The sequence below is a fragment of the Pseudonaja textilis genome, chromosome 14, assembly GCF_049901715.1.
Source record: "Pseudonaja textilis isolate UNSWEBS1 chromosome 14, rPseTex1.2, whole genome shotgun sequence".
NCBI lineage: Eukaryota > Metazoa > Chordata > Lepidosauria > Squamata > Elapidae > Pseudonaja > Pseudonaja textilis.
The window spans coordinates 3,631,217-3,657,299 of record NC_142003.1 but is presented as its reverse complement, the minus strand read 5'-3'; the positions used below and the strand labels follow the sequence as shown (position 1 = coordinate 3,657,299).

The window sequence follows — 26,083 nt, the reverse complement described above, 5'->3', positions numbered from 1 at the left end:
ACAGGACTTTGTTTGGAAGTCCAGTTGCCTCTTGAAAAAGAACCTTTGGGACAACTATGACCTGGATGTTGGTCACCACACTATAAAAAAGATGTTGAGACTCTTAAAGTGTGCAGAGAAGAGCAACCAGGATGATTAGGGGACTAGAGACTAAAACACATGAGGAACAGTTACAGGAACTGGGCCTGGCTAGTCTAGTGAAGAGAAGGACCAGGGGAGACAGGATAGCAGCCTTCCAATATTTGAGGGGCTGCCCCAGAGAGGAGGAGGGGGTCAAGCTATTTTCCAAGGCACCTGAAGGCCAGACAAGGAATAATGGATGGAAACTGATCAAGGAGAGATTCAATCTGGAAATAAGAAGAAACTTTCTGACAGTGAGAGCAATCAACCAGTGGAACAGAAGTTGCCCTCGAAAGTTGTGGGAGCTTCATCCCTGGAGGCTTCCAAGAAGAGATTGGACCGCCATTTGTCTGAAATGGTGTAGGGTCTCCGCTTGAGCAAAGGGGTTGGACTAGAAATCAGGGGTCTCCAACCTTGGCAATTTTAAGACTTGTGGACTTCAACTCCCAGAATTCCTCAGCCAAACAAAGCTGGCTGAGGAATTCTGGGAGTTGAAGTGCACAAGTCTTAAAAGTTGCCCAGGCTGGAGACCCCCCTGGATTAGATGAGCTACAAGATCCCTTCCAACACTGTAATTCTATGCCTTCTATATGGATGACTGGACAACCTCCGTGGACAGATGTGGGAGCAACACAAAAGGCTTTAAAATGGCAATTGCACAAGCTTGGAGACCCCCCAAGCTTGAGGTCAGGATTTGTGCAGACCCCCCCGCCCCTTCTGACCCATAAGTGCAGGGGGAAACACGCCCCCTCCCATTCAAATGCACGAGTTTATAGGGAGGGTCCCCTCCAGGTTGCTGCGTTGTGTGATGGGAACAATTCTGCTTGCATAGGAGGCCACGCCCATCATGGTGGCGCCTCATCCAAGATGGCGGCCTTAAAGCTCTCCCTGGGGGGGGAAGCGGACGTGACGTCACGAGCGCGCCGGAAGTCCAGCGTCGTTCGGTGTGCCGGCTGAAGGGAAAGCCGTATGAGGCAAGGAGGCGGAGGAGGGCGAGCGTCTCAGTTGGCTTGGACGGGGGTCTTTTCCAGACCATGGCCTCCTCCTCCACCGGTGAGGTAAGCCCGGCTCTCCGAAGAGGCCTCGCTCTTCTCCCTTCCGACCGAGGGCCTCGCCTTCCCCGCGAGCCTCGGCGTCTCCATGGCAACCCCTGACTCGCAGGGCACGTCTGGACCCGGGAAGACGCGTGTCAGGGCAGGAGGTGCCTCGCCCGGGGGTGGTGGTGGTTTCCTTTGGCAGCCGAAGACCCGATTTTGGCTGGGCCTGACGTCGGGGGGTCTTATTTCTGGCAAGGGGCCCTGTGGCCTTGGATTGCCATGAACGGCGGAGGGGGGGGCTTCGGGGGCTCGTGGTTTTTGCACGTCCGTGGAGGTTGAGTGACAGTCTGGCCCCCTTCCAGATGTGCTGGAAACACCCACCCACCCCCATAACCTCCCACCAGCTCTTTGGGTCTTGCATTTTAACGGGCAGGGCTTTCAAGGCAGCCTTAAGGGGACTCTCTCCCCCATCATCCACAGCCTGCCTGGACAGCAGGTCTTGCCTTGCCTTCCTCGTCCAAGTTGCTGAAGGTGGGCAAATGAAAGAGAGGAAATACACTGCAAGGAAGGACTGGAGAGTCAGGCAAACATACAAGAGATGATGAGGATGACTATGACTATTATTACCATTACTACTACTGCTGTTATTTTATTGGTTAATTTTTTCATTTGATTCACAGTCTGGACCTGGTAAAAACTTAACAGTTTGAGTCCTAACCAAGGACCTAAGAACTGTTAAGGTAGATTATTATTATTATTATTGGTTAATCTTTAGTGACATTCACAGCCTTTGGCGCCGGTTGATAGCTCAACAGCTCGAGTCTTAACCAAGGACCTAGGAAGTGGTTTTTTTTTTTTATTATTATTATTACTAGTATAGCTCGAGTCTTAACCAAGGACCTAGGAACTTTTATTATTATTGTTGTTGTTGTTGTTGAAAGAAAAGGGTATTAACCTTGGTGATCCAGTTTGGTTGTAGTAGTGGTGAAGGCTGGAAGCCAAGAGACCATGAGTTCTAGTCTCACTTTAGGCACAAAGTCAGAGCTGAAGGAGCTTCTTGGATGAGAAGCGAAACGTCTTCAAACAAAAACCATCCTCTTGCGTGCGCGCGCGCACACACGCACACACACACACACACACACACAGCATCTTTACGACAACCAGGAGCTGGAGGATTGAGAATCTCCACAGACACAAAGCCATCTGGTTGACCTTGGGCCAGTCACTCACTCTTAGTCGTAAGAAGGAGGCAATGGCAAATCACTTTCTAAATCTTGCCAAGGACACTGCAGGGCTAGTCGAGGTGGTCATCAGGAGTCAACACAAAAGCCCCACAGAAAAGCATAATATGTGTAATATCTTTACACAGATAGCACCTTAGGAGAAAAGGAAGCAGCCACCTTGGAAGTGGACAGTTAACTGAAAGGGTAGTGTAGTGATGGCCTCCCCCTTGCTTCAATACCCCTGCCATCGTTTATTTTTAATTGATTTTGTTGTAATTTCATGACTTGGTTGTTTAGCCGTTCTAAGTCATTGAGCCTTGGCCAGCATGCAAGTTTAATGAATGATTATTTCGGCAGCCTTCGGTATAAGATGCAGGCACAATACTTGGGGTTCCTATATGTCCATTACTCTCTAGTGTAGGCAGCCTTCAGCCTTTGGTGCTGAATTTTGAAACAGTTTCTTTCTGTGCTGTTTCAATGGCTCCTAAAATAGTGTTGTCTCTGTTCCTTGACCAGTTGTGTCATTAAATCATCCCCCAAGCTGTCTTTTCAGTGTAAAAATGATACTGCAACACTTCTCAGTTGATTGAGTCCCGTGAGGGATCGGACGGATTCCTTCCCCAGCTTTTCGTTTCTACTTTTGTGACTTTTCCGAGTCCTTGTTTTCTTCTTGCAGGACGTAATAACCAGCAAGGAGAACCGGGAGGAGAATATCGGCATGAACTTGATGGAGTTTTCGGATGAAATCCTCTTGCACATCTTGCGATACACTCCCGTGTCGGATCTTGTCTTGAACGTCCGAAGCGTCTGTCGGAAACTTTCCGCCCTTAGTCTTGACAAAAGCCTCACTCACACCGTGATCCTGCATAAAGATTACCAGGTGAGCAGGGGCTGTCGAAGACGATCCAGAATTAGGAGGGCGCTGGATGAATTGGGTACTTTAAAAACTTGAGTTTTACTCAGTGGATCTCTTGGGGACATGCCAGGAATTTTGTAGCAAGAAGAGACCGAAGATGTCACTTTAAAAAAGATCTTCCTTTGAGCTTTATTATGGCCTTAGGATGGGGGAATTATCCTTTCCTTTTCTTTAAGAAGGATATAAGGGAAAAAATAATAATAAGGGAGGCACACCCTACTTTAGAAGGATATAAGGAAAAATACTGATCGATTTTCTTTCGAGTTGTCCTAAATTCGTAATTCAACGTTAATGTAATCCTTTTGTCTCTTTATACTGTCTCTTAGTTCTGTTCAGTTTGGTGGCCAAGCTATTCTTTGATCCAGTTACTTGGAGACCACCATCCCACGACCATGCCACAGATTGGAATCTTGTCCTTCGCAGGATGACGTAGCCCCCCCCCCTTGCCCCCGCCCCCCCAGTCTAAAGCCATTTTCCCTGCTTGAAAAAGTAGGTTTTTGCCAACCTGTTGGTCCTGTTGCGATGGAGCTGCCCAGGATCCTTAAAAGGTTGCAATCCAGACTTATCCAGAGAAGATTAGTTGGTCAAAGCTGGCTGTGAGAAACTGGTCTGTGTCTTATTTCCCTTTTCAGGCTTAAAGGAAACTCCTGTGGTATCTGTTAAGGCATTAAGTGAGAAACCAGGAGGCTCTGAGTTCTAGTACTGCCATAGGCATGAAAGCCAGCCGAATGTCTTTGGGCCAGTCTCTCGGTTTCAGCCCCTCTTATTGTGGGGAAGAAAACAGGAGGAAGGAGAACAATGTGGGATCACCTTAATTTATTTACAAAGATAATAAAGGTGGGGTATAAATAAATGAATCTATAGAACAAACGCACCTTGTTTGCTTTGAGGAGATTTCCAGCCGCCTCTTAACATCACAGGTGGCCTTTGGGTAGGGAAGATTAAGGTGTTTTCCTTCCACCAGGCGGTTATTTGGCATTCCCTTCCGTATAGCTTCTCCAGGACTTGCCCACGATCGTAAATTTCGTCGTTTCAGTCTTCGGTCCTTGAAAAGGCGTGCATGAGTTGTCAGTAAAGCTAAGCCTGGCCTAACCAGGATCCTTTGATCTCTTGAACTCCGTTTCCACGCAGGTGGACAAAGACAAAGTGAAACAGCTGATGAAGGAGATTGGAAAAGAGATTCACGAGCTGGACATGACCGGCTGTTACTGGTTGCCTGGCTCGACCGTCGATCAGGTGACCCGCTGCAAGAACCTGGTGAAGCTGAACCTCTCCGGCTGCCACCTCACCTCCCTCCGCCTTTCGAGGATGCTCTCGGCCCTGCAGCACCTCCGCTCGTTGGCCATCGACGTGAACCCCGGGTTCGACGCCTCCCACCTGAGCAGCGAGTGTAAGGCCACCCTGAGCCGAGTGCTGGAGTTGAAGCAGACCCTCTACACGCCCTCCTACGGGGTGGTCCCCTGCTGCACCAGCCTGGAGAAGCTGCTGCTATACTTTGAGATCCTCGATCGGTCCCGGGAGGGGCTGATCATCTCCGGACAGCTGATGGTAGGGGAGAGCAACGTGCCCCATTACCAGAACCTACGGGTCTTTTACGCCAGGTTAGCGCCTGGCCCGGTCAACCAGGAAGTGGTGAGGCTGTACTTGGCCGTGCTGAGTGACCGGACGCCCGAAAAGCTCCACGCTTTCCTCATCTCTGCCCCGGGTGGCTTTGCTCAGAGCTGCGCCGTTAAAAACCTCTTGGATTCCATGGCCAGGAACGTGACGCTGGACGCCCTTCAGCTGCCTCGCTCCTGGATGAACGGCTCCAGCCTCCTGCAGCACCTGAAGTTCAGCAACCCTTTCTACTTCAGCTTCAGCCGCTGCAGTTTGTCCGGCGGGCAGCTGGTCCAGCGGGTGCTGAACAGCGGCAGGGACTTGGGGGGCTTGGTGGGCTTGAACCTGAGTGGCTGCGTCCACTGCCTGTCCCCCGATTCCCTGCTGCGGAAAGCGGAGGACGACATCGACAGCGGGATCGCCGAAACCTTGGTGGACACCTGCCGCAACCTGAAGCATCTCAACCTCTCCGCCGCTCACCACCACAGCCCGGAAGGCCTGGGGAAGCACCTGTGCCAGGTCCTGGCGCGCCTGAGGGGCCTCCTCTCGCTGGCGTTGCCGGTTTGCGCTGTGGCCGATGGAGCCGCCGCCCTGCTGACGGCCGACAAGCCTTCGGTGCAGCCCGTGGCTCACTCGGTCTCTCAAGGCCTTGGGAAGAAGGTCCGGATCGGAGTGCAGGCGTATCCCAGGAACTGCTTGGAGCAGAGCGTCCCCAGGCCGCCCGCCTCCGTCTTTTGGACTCTCTTGGAGAACCTCCCGTTTCTGGAAAAGCTGGAGCTGATCGGCTCCAGTTTTTCCTCCGCCATGCCCCGCAACGAGCCGGCCATCCGGAACTCCCTGCCTCCCTGCAGCCGGGCGCAGCATATCGGGGACGCTGAGGTGGCTGCCATTGGCCAGCTGGCCTTCCTGCAAAGCCTCACCTTGGCCCAGTTGCCCAATATGCTCACGGGCTACGGGCTCGTAAACATTGGGGTGCAGTGCCAGCGCCTGCGGGTGCTCTCCTTGGCCAACCTGGGCCTGATGGGGAAAGTGATGTACGTCTCGGCTCTGGTGGACATGCTGAAGCACTGCAGGTGCCTGCAAGATCTCAGGTGAGAGAGCCCAGCAGCTTCCCCCCCGTTTTACCCCCCAGGGGTCCTTCTGGGTCATTGTCCCAAAGGAGGCTAAAATTATATGAAGAACGGTTGCAGGATTTGGGTTTAGCCGGTCTAGAGAAAAGAAGGACTAGCGGCGGGACGACACGATGGCATTATTCCAGTATTTGAGAGGCCGCCCCAAAGAGGAGGGGGTCCAAATTGTTCTCCAAAGTTGAAAAACCAGCTTCTATCCCAGGGCAGTAGCTCTCTTGAATCCCACTGTATAGGGCAACATTCATGCCAACATCAGGGCTTTTCAATTCAACGTCTAGAATGCGAAGGGTGTGTGTCTGTGTTTATTTTCGTAGTCGTCGTGTGCACTGAAGATGGTGATTTAATTTCATCGCATGAGGTGCAGTGGAAGCCGGAAACCGGCCCATTTCTGGCCTCCTCGAACTCCCAGGAGGCCCGTTGTTCACCCTCCATGAGCCTCCATGCGCTCCCTGCCCTTACCTGCATCCAAAATGGGTCAGGTGGGGACTGTGGGGAGGGCTGGGCGGGGCCAGCCAGGCGTGGGATTGGGGGGGCTTTCCAAATGGCACAGAATCTTAGCTAGGGGCTCTCCTGAACCCTCAAGAGCCCACCCCTGCGGTCTCGAGGTGTGGAATAGGTGTGGTCCAGGATAGGCAGAAAGCCTCCTCCCCCTTAAAGCGCTTGCCCTCCTTGCTGAGGGTAGGGTTCTGTCCTAAGGATGGGGGGATCCCCCCCCATGCAAAACGGGGCAGTGTGTCTGACGCGGCCACCTGGGGATCCTCTGAGCTGTTTTCCTCTCTCTCTTCCACCTCTATAAACGTTTACCTGGCTTCCGAGGAAACCTTGGGAAAAGGTCATTTTAATCGGGATTCTTCAGACGATCTGGTGGATCGAGCAGGAAATTACAAGATGGGATTTTTTATTTCCCCAGGCCTGCTCCCTTGTTGAAGACAATGGCTGCCAAGCCCCCCTCAATTGATTTCCACCCCCCCCAAATACCAGAGTTATCAAGGTTGAGAAACACTAAACCAGGTTAGGGGTCTCCAACCTCGGCAACTTTTAAGCTCGGCAGAGTTCAACTCCTAGGATTCCGGAAGTTGAAGTCCGCCAGGCTTAAAGTTGACAAGGTTGGGAACCCCTGAACGAGGCGGTCCGTCTGGTCCCTTCCCACTCTCTCATTCATGGGCGGCCAGGGAATTCTGGGAGTCGAAGTCCACCCACCTTCCAGCGGCCCAAGGAGGAGAAACTCCACTTTTAGAGAGAATGGCAGATGGAAGCGCCAACCTGCACGTTTAATATAGATGGCACGCGAACGATAACTCTTTGAGTTGCAACCGGGATGGATGGCCGCCTGCTCCATCCTGCCCAGGGTCTCCTCCCTTCTGAACGGTTGCTCAATGAACTGTTGTAAGTCGAGGACTACCTGTAATGGAGGCTCAACTTCTGGATCCTTTTTTGGGGTGGGGGAAGCTCCCCGTGGATGAATTCAGTTAAGGCCGGCCTACCGCTTCTCCAATTTCCGGGAGGCTCTGCTCACGCTCTCACCTCCTCCCCCGCAGGCTCGAACAGCCCTACTTCCACGCCAACGCCCAGTTCTTCCACGCCCTGAGCTTCTGCTCTTCCCTGCAGCGGCTCTGCGTCATCTCCCGGAGCGGGACGCTGCAGCCCGACGCCGTGACGTCCTTCATGGCCGCCTGCCGCAAAGTGATCATGTGTCACATCTTCGTAGGGGAGTCGCTCACCCTCTGCAAAAGCCTGCAGCAGACCCTCATCCGGAGGTGAGTGCCAGGAATCTTAACCAGGTTTTCCTCCCTTGCATGTTCTCGTTGGCGTCGTTAACCAGGACGGCGTCGTTTTTGATAGGCCGACATTCTTCCCAAACAGTTCCTTCTTCGTTTGCCTTAACTCGGGGGTCCCAACTCCAGGCCCCTAGGCCGGATCTGACCCGTTCTGACCCGGTCTACGCAGCGCAAAGAACAAACATGCCAGCAGTTTGGGGAGCGGTCTCAAGCTGGCGATGCCCACCCAGTCGGCCTCGCCTAGTGAGCGGTAATGTTAGGTGTGGCTCCGTTCAAAATCCAAGAAAGAAAGCCACAGCCACAGCCACAGCACTTGGACTTATATACTGCTTCCCAGTGCTTTACAGCCCGCTCTAAGCGGTTTACAGAGTCAGCCTTATTGCCCCCCCAACAATCTGGATCCTCGTTTTACCCACCCTGGAAGGAGGGAAGGCTGAGTCAGCCTTGAGCCGGTCAGGATTGAACTCTGGGCAGTAGGCAGTGAGGTTAACACTGCCCACTGCCCAGAATTCAATCCTGACTGGCTCCAGGTTGACTCAGCCTTCCGTCCTTCCGAGGTGGGTAAAAGGAGGAGACTCAGATTGTTGGGGGAAAGAGGCCGACTCTGTAAACCACTTAGAACGGGCTGTAAAAGCACCGTGAAGCGGCACATAAGTCTAAGGGCAATTGCTGTTGCCATCCATCCATCCATCCATCCATCCATCCATAATGCACAGCGATTAGAATGCAGTGTTGCAGACTAACTCTGTCCACTGCCCAGTTTGATGCTGACCGGCTCAAGGTGGACTCAGCCTTCTGTCCTTCCGAGGTGGGTAAAATGGGGACCCAGATTGTTGGCTGACTCTGTAAACTGACTCTGTAAACTGCTTAGAGAGGCTGGGAAGCGGTATATAAGTCTTAAGTGCAATTGCTAAACGTTTCACTTAGCCACATAAATTTTGGGCTCAATTGTGTCCGTAAGTCGGGGACTATATTCATTCCTTCACCTGCCCAACGTCTCGTAAGGGCACTGGTCTGAATTGGAATCTCCTTCCCATGTTGTGTTATCCTCTCTGTAGCCACCAGGTCTGTAGCTGTTCTCTTCTGCGTTCCTAATTCTGATCTTTTAATATATATGTGTGTGTGTGTGTGTGTGTGTATAATATATATTAAATATATATATATTAAATATATATATATATGTATGTATGTAATATGTATAACCAGTGCAAGCTGTGAACAATATAATGCATCATTCTTTGCCTTTGATTCTTCGCTGTGGTTCTTTGTTTGTGCTATTATGCACAAACTTTAGATTAAAAATTAATAACCTCTCCTGTAGCTGAGACTCGTCAACGAATACGAAATTGCCTTCCCTAATGGACATCTACTTTCTCGCTCTTAATACCTCAAGGCATTTGGTTTCCACAGCTGTGCCAAGAATTTGGTCATTGGTAAAGCTTCGCAATTGGTTCATATTTATGACGGTCGCAGGGTCCCTTTTAACAAGCAAAGTCAACGGGGAAAAGCCGGTTTCACTTAACAGCCGGGTTACTAATTTATCCGCTGCGCCGATTGGCTTAGCAATGGAGGTCGTAAAACGGTGCAAAACTCACTTAACAAACGTCTCTCACTGAACAACAGGAATTTTGAGCTCAATTGTGGTCATAAGGCGAGGACTACCTGTGTTTACAACAGTTGGGAAGGTCCGCGGGGAAAGCTGGGTTCTCTTAATCGTATGATTCACTTTAAAAAAAGTGTATAAAATTGGGCAGGACTCCCTTAACGTCCACAGCAGAATTCAATAGATTGGGTTTGTCTCTAAGCGTGTGTGTACGTGTGTGTATGTATATACATATACATACACACACACACTTAGAGACATATATATATATATATATATATATATATGTCTATATATATATCTATATATGTCTATATATATCTATAGAATTCTGCTCTCCTGTGTATCTCTTAAGTGTGTATGTGTGTGTGTATGTATGTATGTATGTATACATATATACATACATACATACACACACACACACATACACAAACGCTTAAGAGATACACAGGAGAGCAGAATTCAATAGACTGGGTTTGTCTCTAAGCATGTGTGTGTATATGTGTGTGTGTGTGCATATATATATATATATATATATATATATATATATATATATATATATAGAGAGAGAGAGAGAGAGAGAGAGAGAGAGAGAGAGAGAGATAAAAATACACACACACACACACACACACACACACACACACACACACAGAGAGGCTTAGAGATATTTTCTCCCAGTAGCTCTTTGGAACAAAAAAAAGAAAAGAAAAGTTGTATGCAGCTAAGTGCTTTCAGTGGGGTGACAGATGACAGCTGGAACAATGCTGTACGCAGAGATATTGTATGCAGCGTCCCTGCCAGAAGCAACAGTCACGGCAGGCTTTTCCCGTGTTTCTTTAAAAGAGCCACCCGAGCCATTTTCCCGAGGCCCCGTTTGAAAAGCACAAAGCAGAAAGAGGGCAGAATGCGGTTTTTCCACTTTTCTCAGCCAGGAGGGGCTGGAGTTAAATGAAAACCTCCATGGGGGTGGGGGGCTTTGCCTGTGGGTCCTTTTGTGTGGCGGTGGATTTAGGTTGTGTAAAAAGGGAGATTAGGAAAGAGGCTGTCAGAGGCGGCTAATCCTCACGACTATATTCCGCAGCAGCCGGGCCCAAGAGAAACCCATTATTTTTTGGCTAGCCTCCAGAGCTGGTCTTGATGCTACCTGACCGTGGTCTTCCGGGGTTCCTGTGAAGGCCTTCCCCAGCCTTACCTGAACAGGGCCGAGGTTGTTACGGGCTCTTCGAGGGAGGGTCGGTTTGATCTATATCCCTGTTTCTCAGCCTCAGCCCCCCCCCCCGGGGGATTGGTTCTTGGTTTGTGAATCCTGGCTTATGGTGAGCCTTTGTACAGATGAACAGCCAACTACATTCTTGTCAAAAGCTCGGGCAGTCACTCGCGCAGGTAAAGGTCTTCTCACCGTTTTTAACTTGTTTGTGTTCTTCTAAAATGTACCCTTAAATTTGGCACGGTCTTAATCCATTGAAAGTTTTATTTCCACAAAGCAGATGAGATGAGTAATAATCTCCCTATATAAAAATGAAATGCCCCTCATGCATCATCACAAAATCTCCAGGACTGTAAAGCCTACAAACTTGAAATTTGGCCCGTTTGTTCGTCTTGGCTCCTAGGGGCTCACTAAGGAAGGATTGTTCGAAATCACCATCAGAGTATTAGTATTTCCTATATTATTATTATTATTATTAACACGCTCTGATGCTAAGGAGTACTACTCCCCCTCCCCACATGGAAAGAAATCTCTTCCAAAGGCAAAACTCAAGCAGAGGAGAGGAGTTTCACTTTCAGAGCACCAAGCAGCTTTAGTCCAGAACAGTTGAGCTAAGCCACGCCCAGGCTCCTTGCTGTCTCCTTCCTGCTCACGCAGCAAATATTCTTTCAGTTTCCAAACAGCCATCAACTCTCTCACACACTGACAGGACGCTAGCCAGGTGAATACCGATGGATGCTGGTAGGCAGAGGCAGAATTTTTCCCCTTCCCCTTATTTTCTTCCCCCCAAAACTAAGCCCCACCACATAGTTTTGTAGCGAATCATGGGTATCGAGCAAGTAATGGAATATGAATATGACGCCTGAGAGGTGCACGGGATAATGCAATGTCAAATTGCTGCTTCTCAGCACCAACCATAAACTGGGCGTCTCTTCCTTAAGGTTACACCGTTCTCCCCATGGCTGCATCGCCAAACCATGTTCTAAACGAACCAGGGTTTCTCCACCCGCTGGATACCCAGCGGGTTTTTAATTTGCTTCCCTCCCTTAACCGTCGAGCCTTTGCGCTGATTCGAAAAGTGTTTTTCCTTGAATGAAGGGCGGGGCTTGGCAAACCCCTCCCTGTGGCTCCCTCCCAGGCAGGTGACGAGGTCCTGTTCTGTGCCACACCTGTAGCTGCTGCTTCTTCTTCCTCGTAAGAGAGCCAAGGCTGCCTTGAGTTTTCCCCCTAGGTGGAGCTGTGGCCACGTTCCTTACAACGTCCCCCCCGCCATCCTGTCCGTACAGATCCTGCCTCCTCCCTCCCTCCCTCCCTCCCTCCCCATTCTGCAGGAAAAGTGGTTATCACCTTGGGTCCTTCCCCCCTCCCCTTCTCTCCCTCCCCCCAGCAACACCAAGCAAAGAATTTCAACAACTGAGCTACTACCACTAGGTGCAAAAGCTTAAAACAACAACAACACACACACACACACACACACGCCCAGCTTTCTGCTCATTATCGAAGGAGGTGGGGAAAAACAACGCAACGTTTAAAAGAACACGGTTGATCTCTCTTTGGACCTTCATGGTGCATTCCTCCTCCCCTCCCCCAACCCCTGGTTATATATTTATTTAGGAAATTTATATCGAGCGTTTGTCTTGCTCCTGAAATGCTAGTCTTTCCAAGGACGGGAGGATGGGAGAACGGAGAGAGGATTTTGAGGAGCAAATCCTCCCTCCCTCTCTCTTTCCTCTCCTCCCTCTCCCTCTTTCTCTCTCCCTCCCTCCCTGTTCCTCTCTCTCCTCTCCTCCCTCTTTCTCCCTCTCTCTTCCCTCCCTCTTTCTCCTCTCCTCTACCCTCCCTCCCTCCTTGTCCTCTCCTCTCTCTCCATCTCCTCTCCTCCCTCCCTCCCTCTCTTTCCCTCTCTCTCCTCTCCTCCCTCTCTCTCCTCCCTCTCTCTCTACTTCTCTCTCCCTTTCTCCTCTCCTCCCTCTCCCTCTTCCTCTACCTTCCCTCCCTGTCCTCTCCTCTCTCTCCATCTGTCTCCTCTCCTCCCTCCCTCCCTCTCTTTCCCTCTCTCTCTCTCTCCTCCTCTCTCTCTACTTCTCTCTCCCTTTCTCCTCTCCTCCCTCTCCCTCTTTCTCTCTCCCTCCCTCCCTGTTCCTCTCTCCCTCTTTCTCCTCTCCTCTCCTCTACCTTCCCTCCCTGTCCTCTCCTCTTCCCTCTCTCTCCTCTCCTCCCTCCCTCTCTCTCTACTTCTCTCTCCCTTTCTCCTCTCCTCCCTCTCCCTCTTTCTCCTCTCCTCTCCTCTACCTTCCTCCCTGTCCTCTCCTCTTCCCTCTCTCTCCCTCTCCTCCCTCCCTCTCTCTCTACTTCTCTCTCCCTTTCTCCTCTCCTCCCTCTTTCTCCCTCTCTCTTCTCTCCCTCCCTCCCTCTCCCTCTCCCCTCTCTCTCTCTCCCTCTTTCTCCTCTCCTCTACCCTCCCTCCCTGTCCTCTCCTCTCTCTCCATCTCTCTCCTCTCCTCCCTCCCTCTCTCTCTACTTCTCTCCTCTCTCCCTTTCTCCTCTCCTCCCCCTTTCTCCCTCCCTCCCTCTCTCTCTCTCTCTCTTTCTCATCTTGAAATCCACACATCTTCAAGCTGCCAGGGTTCAGAAACACTGATCTATGCGATTGCTAAGACTTGACAGTGACTTAATGATACGTACAGCATCAGAATAGAGGTGTAAGGGATCTTGGAGGTCTTCTAGTCCAACCCCCCCTCCCCCCTGCTCACACAGGAGACCCTATGCCATTACAGATAGGCGGCTGTTCGGTCTTTCCTTGAAAACCTCCAGTGACGAGCTCCCACAGCTTCTGAACTGGTTCCACTGGTTAATTGTCTTCCCTGTTAGAAACTTTCTCCTTAATTCCAGGTTGAATCTCTCTCCCTTGTTCAGTTTCCGTCCATTATTCCTTGTCTGGCCTTCGGGTGCTTTAGAAAATAGCTTGACCCCCCTTCCTCCTCTCTGGGGCAGCCCCTCAAATATGGGAAGGCTGCTCTCCTGTCTCCCCTAGTTCTCCTTTTCTCTAGACTGGCCAGGCCCAGTTCCTGCAGCCGTTCTTCGTATGTTTTAGTCTCCGAGCCTTTAATCACCTTAGTTGCTCTTCTCTGCAATTGTTTCCCCAATTGTTACGTATCAGAGGGATTTTTCCTTATCCCTTCTCAAAGTTCCTCCACTCCTGTCGTTGTCGTAAGCAGTTCCTCCAGTTTTCTCCCTTCACACACACACACACACACACACACACCCATGCCCAGAGCAGCCATCACACCCTTGAAATATTTATCTTCCTTCTTCCCCTACCCCCAACCCCCATCCACTCCCTTTAATTGTCGTTTAGTCAAGCTTAAATATTTAATTCCGCTCTCCTTTTCTTCTTCTCCCTTTCTACTTAGAGCTGGTTCCTCCAGCTCATTAATCGCCATCAGTGCCTCTTCTCCGCAACGGCCTCCCTCTGGTTTGGCAGCCTCCTTCCAGCGAGACCCTCAAGCAACCCTCGGCTTTTTAATCCTGGGTGGGGGTGGGTGGGTTTCAGCCTCAAATTCTGGGTCACAGGTAGGACTCGCACCTCTGGGGACCAAGGCTGGGCGTCCAGGTATTATTAATGGCCGGAACTTGCTTGTCTCCAGAACTCAAGTGAGATTGGGAACAGGAATAAGTGTTATTTTTAGGTTTTTATTAATAGGACCGTTGTTTTTTTTTTTTTAATGCCTTGCCAGTTGGTGACAAATGCATGTGCCTAAAGAATTCTTCTTTAGGAATTCTTGTTGAAAAAGGAAGCACGCTGCTCTGGAGTGCTTCTCTTTCTCGGACTAGGAGACCTCAAAAGGTCCCTTCCAACACCCATTCCATATTCTCTATTCTACTTATTCTGCATTCTGTTCTATTCTCTATTCTATTTATTCTGCGTTCTGTTGTATTCTATTTTATTCTATTCTCTCTTCCCTAACAATTCAACCAAAAACATTTGACCAGCTGTCGATAAAACACCAAAATATAAAATCACTACAGTTTAAAAACAGATCAATGGAAAGCAAGTCCTGGGTGTTTTGAATGCTTTTAGGAGAGCGGGGTGGGTGTCTTTAATGGGTCTGGGGGAGAGGGAAAGACAAGAGCCAGCATCTTTAGCAGCTTTTACCATCAGTTGCTTGGTCCCAAAGGTGCCTTTTTCCCCCCAAAAGGCAACTGGGCTTTCTTGGTTTTTTCCCCTTTCCTTTTTTTTGCTTTCGCTTCTCATCCAAGAAGCTTCTTCAGTCGAGAAGCTGCCTGAGAACCTCCACTGAGATTCAGTTGCTTTGGTTATTATTATTTTTGAATGTGTCTCTGTGTGAATAATTATAATATCCAGGACCCCCTTTGCATTCTCGAATGAATGCATCCCCGAGCCCAAAGAGTAAAGTGTCTTCTGCCAGTGGCCACAGTTTGATAAATAGGTAAAATAAACCAATAGTTAGAAGTGTGCAGATTCTAAATTTGCAGAAACCTGCAGGTCCACAGGTGCTGATGAAGTGAAGTCAGGAGGGTTTTTTTTTTTTTACTCAGGGCTACAGGTAAAAGTTGCCTAGGGCATCATGGGAGGAAAAGCATTGGGCCTCGGGGTGGAGCTTGTCTTGAAAATAGTAACCCCCCCACCCCCCAAGCAGGTCCCATCTTCCCCTTCTTCAGCCTTCCTCCTCCTCCTCCTCCTCCTGCTTCCTATTCTGTCTCTTTCTTCTTTTTTAAATTTTTCCTTCTCTGTTCCTTCCTACTCCCACCGCTTCTCCTGTTTCCTATTCCTTCTCTTTTTCTTCTTCTATTTTCTTCTATTTTGCCTCCTTCTCCTTTCTCCTCCTTCTTTCCTACTCCTTCTCTTTCTCCTCTTCGTTCTTCTAGTTTACCTCTTCCTTCTCCTTCCTCCTCTTTCTTCCTCCTCCTCCTCCTTCTTATTCCTCCTCCTCTTTGTCTCCTCCTCCTCTTTCTTATTCATCCTTCTCCTCCTCCTTCTTATTCCTCCTCTTCCTCTCCTCCTCTTCCTTATTCCTCCTCTCCTCCTCCTCTTCCTTCTTCCTCCTCTTTGTCTCCTCTTTCTTATTCTTCCTCTCCTCCTCTTTCTTATTCCTCCTCCTCTCCTCCTCCTCCTTCTTATTCTTCCTCTCCTCCTCCTCCTCTTCCTCCTCCTCCTCCTCCTTATTCCTCCTCCTTCTTATTCTTCCTCTTCTCCTCCTCCTTCTTATTCCTCCTCTTCCTCTCCTCCTCTTCCTTATTCCTCCTCCTCCTTCCTCCTCCTCTTTGTCTCCTCCCCTCCTCATTCCTCCTCTTCCTCTCCTCTTTCTTATTCCTCCTCCTCCTCCTCCTCCTTATTCCCCCTCTTCCTCTCCTCCTCCTTATTCCTCCTCTTCCTCTCCTCCTCCTTATTCCTCTTCTTCCTCTCCTCCTCTTTCTTATTCCTCCTCCTCTTTGTCTCCTCCTCCTCTTTCTTATTCATCCTTCTCCTCCTCCTTCTTATTCCTCCTCTTCCTCTCCTCCTCTTCCTTATTCCTCCTCTCCTCCTCCTCTTCCTTCTTCCTCCTCTTTGTCTCCTCTTTCTTATTCTTCCTCTCCTCCTCTTTCTTATTCCTCCTCCTCTCCTCCTCCTCCTCCTTATTCTTCCTCTCCTCCTCCTCCTCTTCCTCCTCCTCCTCCTCCTTATTCCTCCTCCTCTTTCTTATTCCTCCTCCTCCTTCTTATTCTTCCTCTTCTCCTCCTCCTTCTTATTCCTCCTCTTCCTCTCCTCCTCTTCCTTATTCCTCCTCCTCCTTCCTCCTCCTCTTTGTCTCCTCCCCCTCCTCATTCCTCCTCTTCCTCTCCTCTTTCTTATTCCTCCTCCTCCTCCTTATTCCCCCTCTTCCTCTCCTCCTCCTTATTCCTCTTCTTCCTCTCCTCCTCTTTCTTATTCCTCCTCTTCCTCTCCTCCTCTTTCTTATTCCTCCTCCTCCTCCTCCTCCTCCTCCTGCTGACCTTGAAAAGGCTGTGCCGCTGGCGATGAGGTGAGCCCCTGTGGGTAGGTGAGCTGCCAAGCCCGCTTTGCTTGCCTAAGCATGTCTGCTGGCTGGGCCGCCCACCTCCGATGCACATTCCACGGAGGGCTTAATGCAGTGAATCCCCGAAGGTCTCCTCCTCCCAGGGCTCATTGTCTGTTTGGCTTCTCTGGACTCGGCCTGCCAGCTGAGTGAAGGAATAATCAATGGCCAGGCTGCTTTCTTGGCCGCCTGTGCGTTCCTGGAGGGCAGCAGCGTGAGTCTGCTCTGGGGAGGGGGAGAGCAGGTCCTTCCCTATTCTCCTACCTCTCCCCCCCCTCCATAGCTTTGGGGCCCCGATTCCATCAAACTTGGGAAGATAAAGGGGGGGGCGGAGAAGTCCCCTGGAGCGTTCCTTGCGGGTTGTGATGGAGAAGAGGGTGCCCCCAAAATCACATCTTCCCCTCTGAAGGATTCTGAAAGGCTACACGGATCCCCCATTCTTCCCCCCCCCCGCCCTCTTTCCCGAGAGGGACTCTGGCTTTGCAATCTGGAAGTCAAAGCTTTGCAGGGTGGCTTTTAAAAAAAAGGAAGCGGCAGCAGCTTCCCTGCGATTTGCAACTGACGCACTCCGAAGACCATGCTCCAGTGCTCAATATATAGCCGGAAGAATAAGGATTATGGAAATGAACTATGGGGCACAGTCATGCCAAGGCACAAGCCGGTAGCATCCTCAGCTCTGCAAAAATACAAAAATAAAAATTAAAATGGGGTGTCGCAGCTCTGGAAGTGCTGGGCTGTGATGTGATCATCACTGAGCCTGCATATGTGTGTGTGTGTGTGAGAGAGAGAGATTGAGAGAGAAAGGAAGGGAGAGAGAAAGAGGGAAAGAGAGAGAGAAAGGGAGGGAGAGAAAGAGAAAGAGGGAGGGAGAGAGGGGAGAGAAAGCAAGGGAGGGAGAGGGAGAAAGTGGAGAGAGAGAGGGAGAGATAGAGAAGGAGAGAGGAGGGAGGGAAAGAAAGAAAGGGAGGGAGAAAGAGTGGGGAGAGAAAGCGAGAAAGAGGAAGAGAGGGAGAGGGAGAAAGTGGGAGGGAGGGAAAAAGGGAGAGAGGAGGGAGAGAGAGAAAGTGGGGGAGAAAGAGTCGGGGAGAAAATGAGAGAGAGAAAAAGGGAAAGAGGAGAGGGAGAGAGAAAGAAAGGGAGGGAAAGTGGGGGGAGAAAGCAAGAAAGAGGAAGAGAGGGAGAGGGAGAAAGTGGGAGAGAGAAAGCGGGAGAGAGGGAAGAAAGAGGACAGGAAGAGAAATCAGACCCCATGCCTGCCTGATCGATCTATCTATCTATCTATCTATCTATCTATCTATCTATCTATCTATCTATCTATCTATCTATCTATCTAATCTAACCTTTGTTCCTCTCTTTCTTTCTTCCCTCCCTCCCTCCCTCCCTTCCTTCTTTCCTCCTCCTCCTCCTCTTCCTCCTTTAGCTCCTCTTCTTCCTCTTCCTCTTCCTTTTCCTCCTTTTCCTCCTCCTCCTCCTCCTCCTCCTCCTCCTCCTCCTCCTCCTCCTCCTCCTCCTCCTCCCCTCCCCCCAAATGTTTCCTCCCGGTCGAAAGCCATTCATTGTCATGGTTTGTTTGTGGCAACACGGGGACCACTTGATGCAAGAACGGGTGGTGAGGCGGGGCCGGGGGGGCTCAGAACAAGAGGCTCGAACCATTAATGTGTTTCCCAAGTATAAATTAGGCTTAATTGCCCAATTATTGAAATAACTTCTTAATTTGCAAGAGGTGTTGGAAAAAGAGCTTCCCCGGGGTGGTTCCTCCCCGCCTTCCGCCCCGCCTGCCGTAGCGATGATCCCGGAGCCTCCGGGGTCCCAAGGGGCTGTTCTGCCTCCGCCCAGCCTTGCCCTCCGATGCCAGCTGCTCTCCTTGGGCTCTGCAGGAGGTTTCTCGTTGGCACTTCGCCCGCTGCCGTAGATTCCAGGGCTCCAAAGCTCCCCGTAGGATTTTATGGCCGGGCACGGCAGGGCAGCCGAGCCAAAGGGGAGATAAAACTGGCCACTCCCGCAGCCTCTTCTTCTTCCGGGTGGCATCATCCTGGCAACGGGCCTTGGCGGCTCTGTCCCAACTCCACCATTTCGCTGCCTTTATTTATTTATTTTTTCTCGCCCCGCTTGGAAAGTTCGGCTGCCGAAGCGAACAAGCCAGCCATGACCCAGGGAGGTCGAATATGCAGGTTTGGGCCACCGGTTCCTTCACGTTCATCCCTTCATACTGGCAGGGATTCCCATGTAATTTATTTTTATTTTTTTTTAATTTCATTGATTAAGCGGTTGGAAAGAAGGCCTCCTCGGAAGGAGTTTTTTTTTTTTTTTTTTTTGCTTTGGCGCTTGTTTAACCAGATGAAATAAACCGTCCAATTGAGCTGCGCCCTTTTCGCTGATTTATGGAAACCGAGTCCAACGGCTCCTTTGAATGCCAATTAATGTGGAGCTGGGATTAACGCTTGGCCAGGTTTTCGTTTTTTCCCCGAGAAGGCAATTCCTACTCTCAAAAGCTGTGGCGGGTTGGTACAAAACAACCCAGGCCTGCAATTCCCAACAGTTTCCAAATGGGTGGGCTGCAATTCCCAGAATTCCCCAGGTTGCATGGCCATTGCTGAAAGGATGGGAGTTGGTCCACATAGCTGGAAGTTGACTAGGAGATGGGAGTTCCGGTTCCTCCATAGGCACCAAAGTCATCTGGGTGACTTTGGGCCAATCACCAGGAGACGGGGAGCTCTAGTCCCGCCTTAGGCATGAAAGCCAACTGGGTGACTCTGGGCCAATCACCAGGAGACGGGGAGCTCTAGTCCCGCCTTAGGCATGAAAGCCAACTGGGTGACTCTGGGCCAATCACCAGGAGACGGGGAGCTCTAGTCCCGCCTTAGGCATGAAAGCCAACTGGGTGACTTTGGGCCAATCACCAGGAGACGGGGAGCTCTAGTCCCGCCTTAGACATGAAAGCCAACTGGGTGACTTTGGGCCAATCACCAGGAGACGGGAGCTCTAGTCCCGCCTTAGACATGAAAGCCAACTGGGTGACTTTGGGCCAATCACCAGGAGACGGGGAGCTCTAGTCCCGCCTTAGGCATGAAAGCCAACTGGATGACTTTGGGCCAATCACCAGGAGACGGGGAGTTCTAGTCCCGCCTTAGACATGAAAATAGGCTCTAAATCTTATTAACCAAATTCAGGGAAGGTTCCTACCGCTTCTCCCCATTCGGGTCAGTTTTTGCCAATTTCTTAACCTCTAGTCCCGGCTGTATCATTCAGCCCTTGTCATTAAGGCAGGGTTGCCTTTTAACTTCCCGGCGCAGCAGTCAAGAGGGCTAGAAACCCAGAATTGGTTTTTAAACCGCACGCATATCTTTTCTGGCTCTTTGGCGCTTTCGGACGCCCATCCATTTGCACCCTGCGTAATTGCACGGATGTTAGTGTCTCAGTGGCACAGCGGTTAGAGTGCAGGACTGCAAGCTACTCCTACTGCAATTATGGCAGATCGAATCCCACACCAGGTTCAAAGTCAACTCAACCGTCCCTCCTTCCAAGGTGGGTAAAATGAGGAGCCAGATTGTTGGGGACAGGAGGCTGACTCTGTCAAGCTCTTAGAGGGGGCTGGAAAGCGCTGGGAAGAAGCGGTATGTAAGTCTAAGGGCTCTTGCTATTTTCATTCCCTTCCCCTTCCCTTCCCTTCCCCTTCCCTTCCCTTCCCTTCCCTTTCTTCCATGGTGTGCAGTGGGTAGAATGCAACACTGCAGACTAAGTCTGCCCACTGCCAGGAGTTCGACCCCAACCGACTCAAGGTTGACTCAGCCTTCCGTCCTTCCGAGGGGAGAAAGAGTGTGTCCTGACTTCCACCACGCGGGTGGCATAGCGCTTGAGTAAGAGGCAGGCAAAAAGAAAGCAACACCCCAGTGTGTGTGTGACAAATGGCCTCTTTTCTCCCGTAGGAAAGAGATGTGACCCGTATTTACTCCGGCTGGCATCCAAGGCCAAACATTTTGATTTACTCCACGTGCGTCTGCAGCGTCTATCCAACCGTCGGCTCCTTTCCTTGGCACACCTCCCGTTCACCTTTCACACCCTATCCTATTTTAAACCCCTCGTTATATCCTGAGATGGCTGCCTGCACCTGACTTTTCAAAACCTATAAATGTCCCATTCCCTCCTGCACCTTCGCGGACATTTTCCTCCAAGGAAAAAGATTGTGGGTGGATTTTTAAGTGCCGCAGCTTCTCCCTTGGCTGCGGCGGGGCGTACAACCACCCTCTGTGCCTGCAATGCTTTTTTTTTTTTCCTGTTGCATTAATTAAAGTGCCTGCAGCCCTTGGGTGTGCGTGGATGAGAGAGAAATTGACGGCGGTTCCTCTCTTTTTAATAAGGGAAAAATTAACGGCACGGCGGAAAATGTAAAGGCAGTTGATTCTAGCGTGATGAGAGGAAAGCGGACTTAATGCCTAAAAGAGCCAGAAAAGGGAGGCGAAATACAGGTAGTTGTTCGGTTTAATGACCACAGTTGAGCCCCAATGCTAATGTTGTTAAGTAAGACATTGGTTAAGTGAGATTTTGCCCCATGGTTTCCTTCCTTCCTTCCTTCCTTCCTTCCTTCCTTCCTTCCTTCCTTCCTTCCTTCCTTCCTTCCTTCCTTCCTTCCTTCGCAATAGCAGACTTATATACCGCTTCACAGTGCTTCACAGCCCACTCCAAGCAGTTTACAGAGTCAGCCTCTTTGCCCCCAACAATCTGGGTCCTCATTTTAGCCACCTGGGAAGGACGGAGCCTGGTGGGATTCGAACTGCCAAATTGCAGGCAGCCGGCAGTCAGCAGAAGTAGCCTGCAGTACTGCATTCCAACCACTGCGCCACCTCGGCTCTTCATATCATTCAATAAATCAATGTATTTGCCACAGTTGTCCCTGGGGGTGGTGGTGGTGTCATGTGATTGCCCATCGTGGCGTTCCCAGCCTGCTTGCAACGAGCCAAGCCAGATTCGCTTAACAACTGCAGCGCTCCACTTACCAACCGTGGCGTGGAATGGTTGCAAAAATCTTCCGCAGCTCACCCAGCAGCGGAAAACGCTGGTTACCCATTGTGGGCGTAAGTTGAGGATCCCCTGAACGGGGGAGACTGGAGCAACCTGGGTTTGCAACCATACCCGCCCACATTAGCGCCCTCTCTGACGCTCCACCTCTGACCTGAACCCCTTCTTGTGTCTCTGGGTTAGTTTCCAGGCGGAGCGCCCGGCCCTCAACGTGGTGGTGTTCCCTCTCCTTCACGAAGACCTCACCGAGGTCATCCGGGACGTCCCCATGATGCACCTGGACGAGATCACCTTGTTCAAAAGCCGAGTGGCCGAGGAGCCGCCGAATTTGTGGTGGTGACGGGCGAAGCGCAACCTGGATTATGGACCTGGAAGCCGGTCGCTTTTCTCCTCCTCAGTCGAGAGTCGCTGCTTTTGGAGCCTCGTGGCCATTGTGGGAACGCTGTTCTGTTCTCGATGCTGCTCCAAGGATCCCACTTGGGCAAAATTTGCCCTTGGAGAAAAAAATGTAACCATTATTATTATTATTATTATTATTAAATTCTAGCCCTCCCTTGTTTCTGCAGAAGCTGGGAACGAGCTAGACACGGGACCTCGCCATTTAGGGTTCCCTCCCTTCCTATTTAATGTCTGAATTCTTGTTTGAACTTGAGGTGGGATTCAAGGTAAGAAGAATTTCAGTTTGAAAGAATGTCCTTCCCCTTCCCCTCCTTCCGAGTCGCGCATCGGTCCCTGGTTTGCGGAAGCAACCTGATATTTCTCTCTTCGTTCTTTGGGGTTTTTCTCACAACCTGGGTTGCTTGTGGACTTCAATTCCCAGAGTCGTGTCGAATCACCAGCCAGCTTGAGTATCCATAATTGTGTGTGTGTGTGTGTTTCCGTGGCCAGCCAGCATGGCCAAAATAGGCCTCTTTCTCCCCCCCCCCTCTTTTCTGGAGGAAGCCCAGGGGTCAAGTTAGCTTCTTATCGGCTGCGGTCCTAATTTGCCAAGAATCGCTGTTTTTTCCTCGGTCCAATACTTTACAAGTAGGCCTCCATTAATGAACGGTCCTAAAGCAGCTCATCCCATGATGGGACTGGAGTTTATGGCTTCTTTTGGCCGCGGTCATTAAGCCGTTGCTGCAGCCGTTAAGCGAATCCATGCGCTCGGGGTTTCGTTTGCCCAGAAACCATCAGCCGGGGCACAATCGTAAGGAGGCGAAGAGACGTCCCTTCCCTTCCCCTGCCCTCCCTCCCTTCCCTGCCCCAGCCTTTTGCTGCGCTCTTGTCGCAAGCCGGTCGCAAGCCATCATTATGCAAGAGAGCTTTCGGGAGAGATGAGGGAAGAGGAGCTAGTGTGTGTCGGGGGTGTCCCTCTCCAGGCAGGCTTCAGCAGATGTTAATAACCCGCTTATTTTCTCTAAGTGCCGTTTTGGCATCGGTGTTAATTACAATTTATATGCAGCGACATTGACTCTGGGAAAAGGAAACACACACGCGCGTACCCCTGCCCCAAATGGTCTCTCGATCGATGGGGTGAGAATTGTAAAGCACGGTGCCATATGCTCCGAGAGTGCTGAGGAGGGAACAGGATGTCAGGTAGAGTCAGACACAAGATGCCAGCCTTTCCTTGCTCTTTTTTGGGGAGTGGGGGGTGGGGGGGGTGTTGATGGTGGCAGCAATCTGAAAACGAGAGGCATTCGAAAGCAGCAAGCCTACATTTGTTTTTTCGCTCATGCCTGGCTTAATTTTCTCGCTCATTCCTGGCTTAATTTTCTCGCTCATTCCTGGCTTAATTTTCTCGCTCATGCCTGGCTTAATTTTCTCGCTCATTCCTGGCTTAATTTTCTCGCTCGTTCCTGGCTTAATTTTCTCACTCATGCCTGGCTTAATTTTCTCGCTCATTCCTGGCTTAATTTTCTCACTCATTCCTGGCTTAATTTTCTCGCTCATGCCTGGCTTAATTTTCTCGCTCATGCCCGGCTTAATTTTCTCGCTCATTCATGGCTTAATTTTCTCGCTCATTCCTGGCTTAATTTTCTCACTCATTCCTGGCTTAATTTTCTCACTCATGCCTGGCTTAATTTTCTCGCTCGTTCCTGGCTTAATTTTCTCACTCATTCCTGGCTTAATTTTCTCGCTCATGCCTGGCTTAATTTTCTCGCTCGTGCCTGGCTTAATTTTCTCGCTCATTCCTGGCTTAATTTTCTCGCTCATGCCTGGCTTAATTTTCTCACTCATGCCCGGCTTAATTTTCTCGCTCGTTCCTGGCTTAATTTTCTCACTCATTCCTGGCTTAATTTTCTCGCTCATGCCTGGCTTAATTTTCTCGCTCGTGCCTGGCTTAATTTTCTCGCTCATGCCTGGCTTAATTTTCTCGCTCGTGCCTGGCTTAATTTTCTCGCTCATTCCTGGCTTAATTTTCTCGCTCATGCCTGGCTTAATTTTCTCACTCATGCCCGGCTTAATTTTCTCGCTCGTTCCTGGCTTAATTTTCTCACTCATGCCCGGCTTAATTTTCTCGCTCGTGCCTGGCTTAATTTTCTCGCTCATTCCTGGCTTAATTTTCTCGCTCATGCCTGGCTTAATTTTCTCACTCATGCCCGGCTTAATTTTCTCGCTCGTTCCTGGCTTAATTTTCTCGCTCATTCCTGGCTTAATTTTCTCACTCATTCCTGGCTTAATTTTCTCGCTCATGCCTGGCTTAATTTTCTCGCTCATGCCCGGCTTAATTTTCTCGCTCATTCATGGCTTAATTTTCTCGCTCATTCATGGCTTAATTTTCTCATTCCTGGCTTAATTTTCTCGCTCATTCCTGGCTTAATTTTCTTGCTCATTCCTGGCTTAATTTTCTCGCTCATGCCCGGCTTAATTTTCTCGCTCATTCTTGGCTTAATTTTCTCGCTCATTCATGGCTTAATTTTCTCACTCATGCCTGGCTTGTGTCAAGAATCTGGAACAGTTGAGCATTGTGCGATCCAAGGTCCCTGCAAGCATCTGTTGGGACAAGGAAGCATCTGCTGGTGGCCAGTGGCAGATGCCACTCTGCTGTTGCCTGTGACAGCCCGTGGCCACCGGTCTACCAGAAGACAAGCAGCCTCAGGCCTCCATCACATTCTCCAAGCTCCAGAAACCAAGAGCTTCGGGAGCCAAGACAGAATTCCCATCTTTGGAACAATTGAGAATTTGTTATTTACAGTCCTGCTTCTTGTCCTGCAAAAAGAAAAAAGAAAAAAAAGCCCACAACAGACTGACATTTGTTTCCCACAAAGTCAGATGAAGCTCAGCGGACATAAATGAGATCAGAAGGTAGACAAATTTAGTTATAAATATACATTTTTAAAAAAAAAGATTCAAGTGTGGCTCTTCTCTGTTCATATCGAGGCAAAATGCTCAGCTGCCACTTTCTAAGTCATTTATTTTAAGCTGGTCTCCTTAGCCTTAAAATAGCTCTCTTCCATAAGGATAGTTTCTTCCCGAACGTACAGAGAATCTTAAATTAAGCATTGCTAATTAGCTGTTTGATAATTAAATAATGTGGTACTGAAGCAACTGGGGCCCAGGATTTGAGCTTTTCTGTCTGTATTTGTGAATTCTCCTCCTCCCCGTAATGCTTTGAAGTCAACGCTTCCCTCCGAAGATGCAAGATAAAGATTTTTCTTCCCTCTTGTGAAAACTTTGAAAAACGGCTGTCTGAAAACATTAAAGGAAACAAAAAAAAGAAAAGAGAAATGCTTCTCTATTCGGCGTGCCGACCGTTCAGAAACGTGATATTTGATGGAAGGAGAATTCTTATTAAAAAGCATAAAAGAACTAGGTTGGTGGCTCTTTATCTCCCTCTATTTTTACTTCTTCTAATGCTTAAAGGAGAGAGCGTCGGGTTCGTTTGTACAAGACGTGTAATGCAGTGGCAGGGATTTTTCTAAGTCGTACCATTTTATGTGGGGTTGGAAACTATTCGCGGGGACCATCGACCAGCACGTGGAACAGCTTGCTTCCAGAATTTGTGGGTGCTCCACCACTGGAGGCTTTCAAGAAAAGATTGGACAGCCATTTGAGTGAAATGGTATAGAGTTTCTTGCTTGACAGGGAGTTGGACTAGAAGACCTCCAAAGTCCCTTCCAATTGTTGTGGTTCACCGGCAGCAAGTGCAGACGGCTGAGGCCTCGGAGAGCAAGGACTCAGATGAGGGGCCTGCATGTGATGCAAGGATGGGTCCAGGACCACCAGGGAGTGGAGTGCTGCCTTTGGAGCATGGGTGACTTGGGAGTAAGGCTGCAAGGTGGTGGCCCCTCCCTTAAGGGATAAAAGCCAACCTGAGAGACCGGGATTCTTTGCAGGAAGCAAAGAAGTTTTTGCACTCAAGCCTTGTGGACGTTCAGACTCTGTTAGTTGGTGTTTGGAGACTCTTTGTGTTTGAAC

General features: G+C 50.0%; 1 protein-coding gene across 2 annotated transcripts; it reads left to right on the top strand.

The window, feature by feature from the left end:
- The first annotated feature begins 1,066 nt into the window (after positions 1 to 1,066).
- FBXL18 (F-box and leucine rich repeat protein 18) lies at positions 1,067 to 25,478 on the top strand. 2 transcript variants are annotated; one of them, XM_087941998.1, is made up of 6 exons: positions 1,162 to 1,178; positions 1,838 to 1,897; positions 3,057 to 3,260; positions 4,428 to 5,983; positions 7,561 to 7,779; positions 21,866 to 25,478. In XM_087941998.1, exons 3-6 carry the CDS (start codon positions 3,099 to 3,101, stop codon positions 22,020 to 22,022), a joined length of 2,094 nt encoding a protein of 697 aa, XP_087798124.1. In that variant the 5' UTR covers positions 1,162 to 1,178; positions 1,838 to 1,897; positions 3,057 to 3,098; the 3' UTR covers positions 22,023 to 25,478. The 2 variants fall into 2 exon arrangements, with proteins under 2 accessions (XP_026560127.1, XP_087798124.1); XM_026704342.2 differs by lacking the exon at positions 1,838 to 1,897 and having other exon boundaries at positions 1,067 to 1,178.
- Positions 25,479 to 26,083: the final 605 nt, after the last annotated feature.

What these genes read in the sequence shown, in the direction of transcription:
- FBXL18 (XM_026704342.2), top strand. Translation starts at nt 1,155, where the DNA reads ATGGCCTCCTCCTCCACCGGTGAG. An exon ending in AGGTGCCTGCAAGATCTCAG is followed by an intron (nt 5,984 to 7,560) that starts GTGAGAGAGCCC and finishes CCTCCCCCGCAG; the next exon opens with GCTCGAACAGCCCTACTTCC. An exon ending in CAGCAGACCCTCATCCGGAG is followed by an intron (nt 7,780 to 21,865) that starts GTGAGTGCCAGG and finishes TCTCTGGGTTAG; the next exon opens with TTTCCAGGCGGAGCGCCCGG.